At 36.6% G+C, this 14,502-nt stretch overlaps 3 protein-coding genes across 3 annotated transcripts in view; 2 read left to right on the forward strand and 1 right to left on the reverse strand.

Moving 5' to 3' along the window:
- Window positions 1–1,882, forward strand: part of ddx41 (DEAD (Asp-Glu-Ala-Asp) box polypeptide 41) — a 7,985-nt gene extending 6,103 nt beyond the window's left edge. Inside the window, exons 14-17 of the mRNA XM_084430286.1 lie at window positions 140–289; window positions 880–951; window positions 1,114–1,224; window positions 1,353–1,882. Coding sequence (XP_084286412.1) covers window positions 140–289; window positions 880–951; window positions 1,114–1,224; window positions 1,353–1,489 — 470 coding nt within the window. The 3' untranslated portion in view covers window positions 1,490–1,882. The remainder of the gene's footprint in view (window positions 1–139; window positions 290–879; window positions 952–1,113; window positions 1,225–1,352) is intronic.
- A 263-nt stretch (window positions 1,883–2,145) lies between these two features.
- On the forward strand, window positions 2,146–10,215 carry dok3 (docking protein 3). The gene is made up of 5 exons (XM_084430285.1): window positions 2,146–2,304; window positions 3,261–3,569; window positions 4,860–4,950; window positions 6,394–6,563; window positions 8,850–10,215. Exons 1-5 carry the CDS (start codon window positions 2,248–2,250, stop codon window positions 10,077–10,079), a joined length of 1,857 nt encoding a protein of 618 aa, XP_084286411.1. The 5' UTR covers window positions 2,146–2,247; the 3' UTR covers window positions 10,080–10,215.
- A 1,492-nt stretch (window positions 10,216–11,707) lies between these two features.
- On the reverse strand, window positions 11,708–12,781 carry atoh1b (atonal bHLH transcription factor 1b). The gene has a single exon (XM_084430287.1). The coding sequence runs from the start codon at window positions 12,635–12,637 to the stop codon at window positions 11,942–11,944; it is 696 nt and encodes a 231-aa protein (XP_084286413.1). The 5' UTR covers window positions 12,638–12,781; the 3' UTR covers window positions 11,708–11,941.
- Between the last annotated feature and the right edge of the window lie 1,721 nt (window positions 12,782–14,502).

The raw sequence follows: 14,502 nt of genomic DNA on the forward strand, positions 1-14,502 counted from the left end.
TTGACACTGATCATACGCACTAGCTAATGCTGTTCACGTTACCTAAAATATCTAATTGTCTGTTATAAATGTGACTGCTCAGCACAAAAGTAAACAGATCATACAGTTCAGCAACACACTCCTCAATTGTGCTTTTTAGACCAAGAAGAGAGAACGAAAGCCATTGAAGCATTCAAAGAGGGAAAGAAAGACGTCTTAGTGGCTACTGATGTTGCTTCGAAGGGTCTGGATTTCCCAGCTATCCAGCATGTAGTCAATTATGACATGCCAGAGGAGATTGAGAACTATGGTAGGTGTTCAAATGATTTATTTAAATATATTTTTTATATATATATATAAATGTTTTTTATGTGCATAAAAATATCTAAAGGGACATGAAAATACATTTATAATACTTCTAAAGATTTATATTTCAAATAAATGCTGTTCTGTTTATCTTTCTATTCATCAAAAATGTGACACAGCACAACTGTTTTCAACACTGATATGTTAATTTGAAAATATATTAAAACAGAAAACAAATTAATTTATATTGTAATAAAATTTCAGATGTTTTACAGTATTTTTAATCAGCCTTGTTGAGCATAAGACAAACTTTTGAACAAACTAGTATTTAATATGGTTCATACAGTTCAAAACGTATTTAGAAGCCACACATGTAGGAATGTGTTTTAGATAACAAAATGTCAAAACAAGTGGCATTTATTTTAAATAACGGTAGTATAAGCACTCCTTTCACAATTGACAAAAGTTTATGAAATTAGCTTATTAAATGTCATTGCAAAAATGATTCAGAAAAGTAGTTAGTTACGATGAAAGCTCCAGCATAATATAACTTTTTCATGTTTACATGAAATGTGTGACACATTTATTCCACAGTCCACCGAATAGGCAGAACAGGTCGATCTGGAAAGACAGGAATAGCAACAACATTTATCAACAAAGGATGTGGTAAGTTTTTTTTTTTTATAGGTTGATCTTTCTCTTTCATTTTTATTTACTGTATCGTTGCTTCTTACGAAATAAAATTACCACAATCAATGAATAATTATTTCCAAAAATATACTGTATAGATGTTATTGTGCATCTAAACTCTTGTTTTTCATTTCATAGATGAGTCTGTGCTGATGGATCTGAAAGCTCTTTTGGTTGAAGCCAAACAGAAGGTTCCTCCTGTACTGCAGGTCCTCCAAACGGGAGACGAGACGATGCTGGATATTGGAGGTACATATTACATACTTATTGCTGAAACAAGCTAATATAGCTTACATGTACAACATTGTTGCAACATTTGCTTGATTGTGCAAAAGTACAAGATAAAGGCATTTTTAACTTCTGCTTTTTATTTCTAGGAGAGAGAGGCTGTACATTTTGTGGCGGTTTGGGCCACAGGATCACAGATTGTCCCAAGTTGGAGGCCATGCAGACAAAACAGGTCACCAACATCGGCCGCAAAGACTACTTGGCCAACAGCTCCATGGATTTTTAATGCTGTCTACTCCTTCGACGTTAAATTCTTCATTGAGAGAGGCTTCGGTGTTATGTTTTTATGTCATTTTGTACAAAATGTATTATTCATGGAACTGTACATTGTTTCATTCATTTCAGTGAACCTTTTGTTGCAAAATACAGTCAAAAATACAGCTTTGTAGAAGTAAAAAATATATTAAAGGTAGTGAGTTTTCAGCAGGTTTTGCTCTATATTGATGTTCATGTAATTATGTAACAGCTGCAGTGTTAAAGTATTTATCTGAAATCCACTCAGGCATGTTTCTGACCGTTAATTGTTTGTTTGCTACACATCCAGTGTAAATATATGAACGTCAATTCATGCTCTTCGTTTTATAATGCAAACTGCAAATAAAATTCTTCTTAGAGATTACTTTGAGTATCTGATTACATCTCTTTGCAACGTCCTGTTTATGACCAAGCTTGGCTGATTGTTAATAAAAAAGCACGTCAATGTAAAGGTCTCAGCGTTTGTAGGAAACCAGTCCGGACCATTTTTAGTCTTCTTGGTGGCAAATGACGTGACCCCTAACCTCACTGAAGCACGATTACTATCAAATTTAGCATCATACACGTCTCTCTCTCTCTCTCTCTCTCTCTCTCTCTCTCTCTCTCTCTCTCTCTCTCTCTCGCTCTCTCTCGCTCTCGCTCTCTCTCGCTCTCTCTCTCTCTCTGTTTTGTCACCTTCTGTAGAAAATACAGGAACTGGACAGGAGCACTTAGAGGCAAACTAGCACAATGGACGTAATCTCTAAAGAGGGACCGCTCTTTTTGCAGGGGGTCAAGTTTGGGAAGGTAAGGTTGTTCATTGAAAATTATAATTTAACACTTACACATGTGGAAATTGTGTGGCTTTAATTGTATTAATTATTTGAATTCTAGTATTAGTACTACTATTATATCTTATGCATTCGTTTTTATGCATTTTATATTACTTATATTATTTAATAGTATATTTTATAGTTTATTGCTTGAGTGTGAAGTTAGCCAGGCCGAGGTCATGGGTTAAACTTGCATGGGAACACACATACTGATAAAATGTGATCACTTTGATTAAAAAAATGTCTGGCAAATCACATCAATATCAACAGATTTAAAGGGAGATTAAATCATTTTTTAATCATTTACTCTTGCCCTCATTTCATTCCAAACCTGCAGAGTTTTTTTTTTTAATCCATACAATGTAAGTGAATGGTCTCCAATGTTGTTTGGTTACCAACGTTCTTCAAAATATCATCTTTTGTGTTCTGGAGAAGAAAAAGTCTTACAGGTTTGGATGGAACAACATGAGGGTGAGTAAATGATGACAGAATTATTGTTTTCAGGTGAACTACTCCTTTAAAGTAATTACAATTTATTAGATAGGAAGTAATGGAAAGGAAAATCATTGCTAATCACAGTTATAACAGCATTAAAGCATCCCTTTAATTATTTACAACTAGCCTTGGGAATTATAGGTGGTCAGAAATATTCAACTGTACATTATTAATATAGAAGGGAAACAGCAGCTGGTAACCACCTGAGGTACTTCCATCTTCATGGTAGCGTTTAACGGCTATGAATCATGCATATGAGATTAAACGAAGCAACTTTTCATAACTTCTGCTGCCGCCTCTGGCATGCTCTCCCAGATACTAACCAGTCCCAGTGGAGGAGCACTGAACCAGACAGTCTGATAAACCCTTCCACATGCCGAGTTATGCCACAAAATAATTCATTTTCCTTACTCTGTCTTTGCCTCTGTCTTGCAGAAGATATGGCGGAAATCCTGGCTGATTCTGTTTGAGCCCAGCCCTGTAGGGATTGGTCGCATGGAGCTGTACGACATGCGTGATGGAGGGGGTCTGAAGGGGTTTGCCATTGCGAGGCCTGCGGGGCTCAGGAAGACGGACAAACGGGTGATTCGCCTGACAGACTGTCTGAGCATCACCCCGGCCCCAGGAGAGAGCTGTCCCACGGATTGCTCTGCCTTCTTTTTAAACACCACCTCATGCACCTACACCATCGCTGCTCCCACTCGAGAGGACTGGATCTCTGTTCTGTGCCAGCTAGCATTTCAGGTATGAGGATTTGGCAAAGTACAATGTGTTCTAGGGTCAAACATTCCTGTCAAATTTAACCTTAACTTTGACAATTACATTTAATTTACATATTTGGCTGATGCTTTTATTCAACGCGACTTACATTGCATTCAAGGTAGGCTATACATTTCATTTGGTCATGCATTCTATGGGAATCAAACCCATGACCTTGGCATTGCTAGCACCATTATGGAGTGTTTGAGCTACAAAAACTTGTACATCTCATTGCAACTTTTGTATGCAATATATTTGCCTGGGTGTTACTCTGGTTTTAAGAGGCAAACAATTTTCATGTCATGAAGTTATCTTTGAAAATCATGGATATGAAAAACAAGGATTGGAGCTGCTTGCATTGTTAAATGCAAAACATTCTATAGTTGCCTTGACAAGAATTTTTAAGTTCAAAAGACTACTTTACTAATTAGATGAGCAAACGTTTTTAAGTTGGCTCAACCGGAGCTAATTATTTGAGTTAACCTAAAAAGTTGAGTGTGATAGGTTGACTTTATTTTTTTTCCAAGCTGGCTCAACTAGTTTTTTTTTTTAAGTTAAGTTTTAAGTCCAAAAGACTACTGTAGCTCATTAGATAAATAAAAGTATTTTAGTTCAATTGGAGTGAATTAGTTGCATCAAGTTAAAAAGTTGAGTGTGATATGTTGCCTTTTTTTTAGTTATGACCCACTGCTAAAATCAAAGGGAAATTATTCAAATATATTATTGATAAATTGTTCAAGCAACTACGAACAAGGATTTTGATCTAGGAACATATCATAGAATCCAGTCTCCTCTCAGAAGTTATCCGTTTTGATCCATTCGTATCAAAAACAGTACAAGTTTTGTCTGACACCTAAAACCAGGCAACAGCAAGTTTGTCCGATACCCTAAACTAGTTAACGCAACATTTTGTCTCATATCAAAGCTAGTCATTAACCAACTTTTCGGCAGAAGCAAGAGATGAAGTGTTGGAAAATCAAGCAGTTAATTGAATCATTTTAGTTGCATCTTTCTTGTAAGCCCTCATAAAGCAAATCATCATTGATTGGAAGTACATTTTCCCAAGTACTAAAGTGACTAAAGTCAACACATCTATTATGACAAACAGTTTTTAAGGTACAGCTTCTCACAACAGCTCGCCTGTCACAGAGGAAGTGTTGAGAACCACACCTTTGAGTTTATGATTGCACAAGATTGTTCTTTTCAAAGATTGATAGCATAAAAAGAGGAATTACTAATGTACATTGCTATCAACTGCCTTATTTTTTTTTTTAGAAACCCCAAAGATCTGAAGATGCCAGGAAAGTCCAGAAAGATAAATACATGCCACTGGTTGATAATCAAGTGTACTCCACCTGGGGAGCAGGTGAGACTGGGGTCTGAAAATACACCTCGCTATAAGCGAAGCCTGATCCAGAACCATGATAACGATTAGCTACTGTTAAACTAGGTGTAACCAACTGTTTGTTTCAGTTAAACAAGAGGATGTGTTTTAATGATGCAGACGTACTTGTTTCCATTATGTGGTCCTGTATCTATATTTAGGTCTAAAATAATAAGAAAAGAGCACAGAAATAATCACTCTCACACATATTATTTGATAAACAGAGGCAGTCATTAGGGTTGTCAAGCATTTAAAAAATGTAATTGAATTACATTACATGATATGATGATTCATTAATAAAATTATTCACAAACAATGGCATAGATCAATATTTTTTGCTGAGAAAAATCCCAAAATGAAGACGTTATTGCGGTAGATAAATGAAAAAGTTTTAAAAAGTGTCAAAATATTGTTTTATCTCCTTATCTTTGAACAGTAAGTCTCGTCATCTACTCATGCAGATGGCCGTCTTTGGTGTTGCATCATATCTTGCTGTTCGTTTCAGCATCTTGACATATTTCTGTCTTATTTAGAAGTAGTCTGGTGAGAAGTTACAGGTCTTGTTTTATTAACTTGTAAATTTTACTTAAAACATTTTTGATTTACCTTCCTCTTTCTCATAAATAAATATTATGCAACACATTCCTAGTTTTCCCCATTTTCTTAGTATTAAAATATTCACCCAGAGATGCGTTAAATAACAGTTAAATATAAATGATAAGAAGTCTAGTCTCAGAGAAACTGGTGGTCATTCTCAAGATGACTTGCAACACTGATAACGCAAATTCTATGAAACACGAAGTAACGGTTATCTGAAATCTGTTTTTGAGCCAGACAGATGTATTGCTGTTGGACTATAGATCTATGTGTGCATAAAAGGTGTTAGAAACTAAGGGCCCTCAGTACATACCCTAAAGAAAAATTAATTATGCTAAGTATACTACAAATACATTTACATATTTTCAGTATGTACTTAATATGAATACCCTGCAATTGTACTTTTAACATACTAAATTGGTATACTTAACGTGTGTTAAATTGGAAAAACGAATTTAGTATTAAATGTACTATAGTTATCCAGAAATAGTGCTGAATGTGCATATTCATAGATCCTCGTATACTAAATGAGGCAAGGGTGTGAGTTACATTCAAGCTATATTCATACATATAAAATATTTTGGTGAAGTTGGATGCACTTAGTATGCAGCCTGTTTTTTTTGTTTTTTTAAAGATATTTCTTTCCTATTGATCAAGATTTAAGATTGCTTTTAGGCAAATTATTCATGTAATCAATTTCACTACTTCATAAGTCTTGGCCACCCCAGTAAAATATATTTGATTTAGTCTTTTATTCCAGAGGTCTGACATCACAGGGTTTGTCCAGAGAGACTTTGGTTTGATGTTTTTATGAATTCCACCCCACAGGCCAGTTCCAGGTGACAGTGCAGACCACAGATGCGTCTAAGAGGTGTAGGATGTCTGGTTCATACCTGCTGTCTTCTGAGAAAGAGGCTATTTGCCTGCTGGACCTCAAGACCGGACAGTCCATCTACAGCTGGCCCTACAGGCTCCTCCGGAGATTTGGCCAAGTCAAGGTGCTTTATGAGGAATAAAGAGATATGTAACCCTCTGACTCAACATTTTTGCTTATATAAATTGTTATATAAAAACATATGTATATGGGTCAATGACGTATAAGGATTTTCGACAGGTCAATTTTAAAATACAAAAAATAATAATATCTGTTGCAATTGTTCAAACATTAAGGATGTTGTGTACACCTAAATTCATAAAAAAAAATTCACTTTAAGTGATTTTAGTGTTTTTTCATCTAGATGAATTGTCCGTAGCCTTAAAAAATGTCATGTGGTGCGACTGTGATTTATCTTAAAATTAATTAATTTCCTTAACATGCTTAAACATTTTTTTTACAAGTTCTTAGTAATTAAAGTGTTTAGAAACCAAGTTTTGCATTTCTTTTGAGTTTTTGTAAATAATGATCTCGTTTTTTGTTCTATAATTTCCGAGTTGCCTTCTTAAATCTAGTTAACAGACTTACTTTTCCTGTAAATCACATAAAACTGATATAAATGTTTTAAAAATATCATTTACTAAAGCATACTGTATCAGTGATTCATATTTCAGCCACAAAAATAAGATATTTTATTTTACATTTAATACAGCGATTGCTTTTATTGGTCGCACCAAATGATAAGTGGTCGCTCCAAATGACACGAAGACCTTATATAGTTAAAAATCTATTTAAAGAGATCAATGAACAATACATTTTATACAAAAAAATTGATTTAAACCAGATTTCATACAAATTTCACAGAATTTTCCTGAACATAAACTTTTTTTAAAAAATAAAAATCACATCAAAAACACAAGTGCACCATTTCTTTTAACTTGACATAGAATTTCTTTCTAACAAATAATAATGTAATAGATATAAATTATTTCATAAAATTATTGTATACAGGTAACATTTGGGGTCAATAGTTTTTTTAGGTCATACCACATGACATCCAAATTTGGCAACTACATACCAACCATTACAAAGGTTTATTTTTTTTCCAATTTGAGAGAATTACAAACCTGCTTGCTGCTTCCATGGGTCCTTGGTAAATTGGTATATGATGTAACGTCCTGTGTTTGAATAGTTTTCAACATTAAAGTCCCAAAATGGTAGTTCCTTGATGGTCACACCACATGATATTTCATAAAATGGACATCATCGGACAAAGTTTGTTTGTATATTATGATGGAAATATAAATACAAATGCTTTGAATTTTTTTAAAGGATTACAAAACATTTTGGAAATCATGCCAAATAGTGCAGAAAATAAATTTGAATAAATTCAGAGTAATTTCAAAGACGTTTTCAAAACAGAAGTTATGGCCGGACGGTCGCACCACATGATGTTTTGACACTTTAAATAACAAAAAAAAAAAATAATTAAGTAAAGGTTTTTGATGAGTTAAAGTGAGTACATACATGGGAGAGGTACTTCAAATATGCAGTATCTTTTTATGCATTTTAACCCGTTTTTGCCTGAAAAAATGCAATCGGACAGAAAATTTAGGTAACGTCATTGACCCATATACACATATGTATATATCCCTAAAGGACCATGATTGAAAACCACTGTCTTAGGGCACGTTTACACGACGACGATGTACTAAAAACTGAAGTTTTTCCTTTGCATTTTTTGCGTACAGATGACAACTTTGTCAAAATGATCCGCGATAACGACTAAAATGCTGTATTCTGCTGTCAGGCCAGTAGTTGGCAATTTCACTTTGTGAAGAAACACTATGTGCCTATAGACTAAACACGTAATGCGCACGTCACCGTTTTCAAATTTGCATTTTTGTTGTTTACATGGAGACGATAACAGTATCGTTTTTAAAAACATACACTTTTGATTCCCGTTTTCAAAATCTTTCAAAACGCAGTTCTCATGTAAATGAATGGCCTAAACGCAATAAAACAAAATCTGTTTTGAAATAAAAATGGTGTCGTGTAAATGGGCCCTTATGCTCACAAAAATTGCATTTAGTTGATAAAAAAAATAAAATATATATATATTTTAATATTTATTTCTGTGAAAGTGTCAAATGATCCTTCAGAAATCATTCTAATATGCTGATTTGGTGCTCAAGAAACATTTCTTATAATTATCAATGTTGAAAACAATTGTGCTGCTTACAATGGAAAGTTCTTCTGGATTCTTTGATGAATAGAAACAGAATGTTTTGCCATTTTTTTGGTAAGGAGGATCTTTAATGATTGAAAATATAGAATTATTTTCTTGTTTCAGTTTTTTGAATATAAGTGAATATAAGTTTTTGAATTGGAACTATTTATGTCTTTTCAGGGGGGAATTATGATCGAGGCTGGTCGTCGCTGTCACACTGGGGAGGGTCAGTTCATTTTCTTGTCAAAACAGGGGTCACAAATACACAGGGCCATTGAGGAGGCCATCATGCACCAGAGTGTCCAAGAACTGCTGGCACAAGCTTCTGCTCTTCCGCAAGAGTTTGCACCTCAGCCCCCCTCGCCTAAAAGCAAACCACAGGACAAGTCTATGGTGAAAATGCTTCCTCCAATCAGCATGAACCAAGAGCGACCGCTCCCAGCATTGAAATGCAAATATGGACAGCAGATACACAAAACCATTGAGGAGGTTCTCGTACACCAGAGTCTCCAAGAGCGGTTGCCACCACCCAAACCCCTTCCACTAGCCATTTCAGCCCCACCAATTTCACCAAAACCCAAAACTAAAGTCAACAAGAATCAGGAAAGACCTTGCCCACCTGCACTGCAGAAATATGGGCAGCCAAAACACAGGGTCATGGAAGGAGCTCTCACACACCAAAATGTCCAAGAGCTACTGCCATCATTCAACCATCCTCAACAAGCCCCTCCACTGCCACCACCCTTGCCTAAAACCAAACCACGGGACAGGCCTAATGTTAAAAAGCTTCCTCCAGCTAACTTAAATCAACAAAGACCATGTCCAGCACTATCACGCAGAAACATCTCCTTACCAGATCCACCTTCTTGTGTCAAAAGCCCTGTGGGTAGCCCAGATGATGTTTTGTATTCAGTAATATTTCCATCTCCACAACCAAAACCAAGAGCAAAAATTAATCTCCCAAGAGTTGCAACACCTCCCAGTCTACCACAACACTTTGGAATTCACATGAATCCGGATACAGATGTGATTGTGGAGAAAAAGAAGGAATGGAAATCATCACAAGAACCTTCTGAGAGCAGCGATGATGACACTCCTCCCTACACTAACTGGACTGCTAAGACAACTGCCGAGCAGGATCAACCCAATATTGAGGATCTGTATAGCAAAGTGAATTTTGCCTCCAAGCTTAAGAACAGACAGACTGAGAACAACGATGATCAAGAGCAGCCAAACGCTGACCAACAAACTCCCGTGATCACTTCAAGCGAAATCCCTGTCGACTTCAAACAGACCCTTTCTAACATTCTTTTTAAAGAGCGGTCCAAAATGCAACCCCCATTTCCTTCCAGGTCACATGGGGGAAGTTGCGATCAGATAGACAATATAGATGAGGAGATGACTGATTAAGGTTTCTATGTCTATAGTTGAGGTTATTGCTAGCCTGATTGATGTAAGTGATATGTGTTATACGGGTGTGCTAAGTTATCACATACTTTTTCAATAATAATGTACAGAATATGTGAGAGAGGCTAATGATTAAATCTAGAGAAAACTGTATGATATGAATACTAAAGTAAATGATTTTATTAGAAAAGTCTTTGTAAAAATGTGTATTACTAACCAATTAGTATTGGTCGCTGGCATGAAATAGTTGGGTGCGGTTGTCGCCTCTGTGTCTTTTAAAGGGATAGTTCACCCAAAATTGAAAATTGTAATCATTTACTCGTCCTCAAGTTGTTCCGAACCTGTATGAGTTTCTTTCTGCTGTTGAAGAAAGTATTTTGAAGAATGTCGGCAACCAGACAATTGACGGTAGCCATTGACTTGAAGTCAATGGCTACCACCAACTGTCTGGTTACCAACATTTTTCAAAATATCTTCTTTTGTGTTCAACAGAAGAAAGAAACTCTTACAGGTTTGGAACAACTTGTGGGCGAATGATATTTATTTTTGGATAAACTATCACTTTAATGCAGCGTTTCCCTGTTCATGGAGGTCCACCAACAGTATAGATTTTGGACGTCTCCCTTATTATCTGACCCATCTATTTCTGGTATTGGAGTCTCTACTAAGGAGCGGATTAGTTGAGACTTTTCTGAATAGGAAGAGTTCGAAAATGTGTACTGTTGGTGTGCCACCATTAACAGGGTTGGGAAACACTGTTTTAAAACATCCTTTAAGTTATCTTTTTCATTTGGTGGAATCCCATTTGAAGCGCCTCACATGTCTTTAAACCCTGACCTTGAATAAGCAGTTCATTGATTGGACTACTACGAACACGCCCCCTTGTGGCCTTGCCCTTGATTAAACCAAAGAAGTTATTTGATTAAACTCATTCGTGAACGAATTGATTGAAGGAAGCAAGTCGTTCCTGAAAAGAGGCTGCTGTGCAGACCGATTAAACGGAGACTCATCATGTGAGTCAGTCGAGTTTAAAACAATTTAAGAAATTGGTTCGCAATAATGCTGACTCAATTGAAATGGCATACGGGTGGTGGGCCTACAGAAACTCGTTAGGGTCTTGATAATTTTAAGGTTCAACAAAAGTCATACTTCCATAGGCCTACCTGATTTGTTGACATTGGGGAAGCGTGTAACTTTTTAAACGATTTTATTTCAGTCGTGAACAAATCTATTGAGTAAATCCGTTTAAACGACTCACACAACACACACAGACACTTGGGCTACTTTGTCACCAACTACTGGAGAAACTATGTAACCTAAAGAAAGAGCGAGTTTTTGGTAAACTGTTTCAAACGCTGGTTAATCAATGGAATGTGATACCGAATGAAACAACTCTTTTTTTTATATATTTTTTTTTTATAAATGTAATAGGCTAAGTGCAACGTTTTTCAGCCATTCAGATTGATGAAACCAATGTATGAATCGAAGCAATCCCGATGAATATATGAAAAGAAAATCTTTATTAAACTTTTGAGGTAATAAAAAATCACAGAGACATAAATAGCATTTTTGTCATTGCTGATGAAGGTTTTGTACACGTGGAATGGAAAAAAATCCAAATTTATGTAATTGTCTGTTTTAAAGTGCAATTAAAGGGCTTGTATATATTTTTTTCCTTCCCTTTTTTGTGAGTTTTCAGAAATGTTGACAATCAAGTAGCCTAATGAAGCATTGTCTAGAAGAACTAACCATTATCAACAGGGCCTATCTATTTGGTTCCTTCAGTGTCTACTAAAACACAGACAAATAAATTATGATTAGGCTAATCAGAGTGCCACAGTCTCGAAGTCAATCCAGCAAAGCCATCAGCGTCCTCCAGTCTGTCCTTCTTCGATGTCGCTGAAATGGGACGATTCGCCATCACTCGCATTTAACGTGACATCATTTTTCTCCGGAACAAAATTAGAAGGTGCGTCCATTGCGTAAGGGATGCTGGTCCTCAAAGTCTGAGCTGAACTCCTCTGACCAAGGTTACCATGGTTGCCAGATGCGCTGCATCCATCCCTCAGATCTCTGCAATCCGACTGCACAACACCTTCCAACAAATCGGACAGTTCTGTGATGTAAATCTGCGCCATCTGAAGGGTGTCGTACTTAGAGAGTTTTTTCTCGTTCTCCAAGGACGGAATGACGCTCCTCAGTTTGTCAAACGCTCGGTTCAGTCCGTGCATCCTCCGCCTTTCTCTCGCGTTAGCGGCCACACGTCTGTGCCTTTGAGGTCCGGGGGGATTTTGCTTGGAACCCCCATGTGCTTTAGATCCTCCCAGATCAGATTCCGATGTCAAAGGACTGTTGTCTCCAGACATGTACTCGTCCATGGCGGCATCCACCGACGTGTGAGTGTAGTGGTCGCCTGCGGATGAGTACGGGGGGGTCGCGGAGGTCATCCAGGCCCGTGGGTCACTGCGGGTCAACCTCGGATGCTCAGAGAGAGAAAACTCATCAGGTCGTCCCCGAAATTTTCCATCTGACCAGTGCAAAAGTTTGGTTTTTGCTGTCATGGCTGATATAATGTAGGCTACAAAAAAAATAAAAAAATAAAAATCAAGTATGGAGAATGCTGAACTCAATCTTGGTGCCTTGGGTGGGCCCTTTACCTTCAGACAGGATCCTTGTCGGCCTTATAGTGGCATCACCTCCCTCCCTCCTCCCCTGAATGCTCCTGTTGAGTGCTCACAGCCAATAGAAAATGCTCCTCAATCTTCCATAGAATAACGAGTTGTTTTTTTCTTCCTCGCATGTCCTGGGGTGATAGAAGATTTTCCAAAGAATGATCACAACACAGATTAGAGTTTAATTAACTGAAATTGTAACATTTGCTTTAACCTAACTAATTTAGCCTACTTTGGATTTAAATAGCATGTAATTCAAATTATGTTTTATTTTATTTACATCTAAATCATGACATATTTTGTGGTGTGTTTTCTGGGTTGTTTTAATTAAAAATAAAAATAAAAAACTGAGTCTTGTATTAGCCTATGCATCTAAAAAGTTAGAAATAAATAGTCTATACAGAAGAACTCAAATCTCAAACCTCAGAGGACCTGATCTAACATCCTTATCCACTTTATTCAAGATAAGCAACGGAATTGGTATCCAATAAAATCTAGCAAGAAACTTGCATAGCAGCGTCATAGTTCTTCTCAAATAAACTGTAAAATCTGCAGCAATAAAACGAGCAGGTGGAAAGCAGTTCGTGAGTCGCACCTGTCGTCAGCGAAGTCCAGGAAAACTGATAAGTGTCTTCAGTCTCGTCATAAATCATTTAGCAATGAAGCAAAACAATATTTGGACAAATCATAGGTGGAGACGCTCAGTAACAAAACACGAAACGACCATGTTGTTTAAAGTTAAAGAAAATAATTTAATGCAATTAGCCTATTTTAATTCTTTTTTCATCTATTTTTATTATTATTATTAAGCCAGCAGTTAACTTAAATCTTAACATTGTTTTTTTTTTTTTTTAAATGTTATGTGCTTATGGTGTAAAAAAATAAAAATAATCTCGATATAGCCTATGATAAACAATGACAGGGGTTATTTTGTGTCGGCGTGCGTCTGAACGGAAACTGCGTGTTACCTCCTCAGGCGAAGGGGACTTCTGTTCGCGAGCTATAACTAACTTGTGGTTACCGAAACTTTTAAAAAACGCAGTTGAAAGTTATAGCCTATATTTGCCTGTGTATTTAATTATAGTGTGTTTTTATTTACTTGTTTGTATGTGCATGCCATTAATTTTGCTAGCCTATCAAATTTGGTAAAGAGAAGCATAGACGCCTTTCTAAAATACTATGTCAACATTGCGTCTAACAGCTGGGCTAGGGAGTCACTGATGCTTTCTATAGGTCTATTTCTTGTTTATTTGTCTTTTAAAACTTATTTAACGTACAAGTCAACGTCTTTTGACTCGAGACTGTTTTGCTCAAAGGAAGAGAGAGAGAGAGAGTATGATGACAGTGGCCCCTCTGAGGCTGCTCTTCGTGAGAGTTGAATAGAGTAGCAAACTTCAGCCCAGTCATCTGTTGTCCCCTGGCACCCGTCTCACAGTCAGAGGCCGACACTAACGTCTCCCATATGCTGCGACGCGTCCAGGGATCGTTTAACTTTCACACTTTCCCCCCTCATCCATGACAGTGTTAATCACTGAGCAACATCATCATTTTAATTTACAGGGGCCAGCTCTCCTCGAGCCTCGCGCAGTTCTTATAAAAAGTAGCCTATATGGAAATAATAATGTCTAAATTCCATATTGATGCTTCTTTAAAATCATAGTAAAGTATTCTTCCTTTTCAAAAAGTGCACTGTATATGTTTTTTGGAAATAAAAATGTAGTATCCCAGCAAGCAATAGCTGTCATTTCAACAGT

The sequence above is a fragment of the Rutilus rutilus genome (genome assembly GCF_951802725.1).
Source record: "Rutilus rutilus genome assembly, chromosome: 14".
Classification (NCBI taxonomy): Eukaryota; Metazoa; Chordata; class Actinopteri; order Cypriniformes; family Leuciscidae; genus Rutilus; species Rutilus rutilus.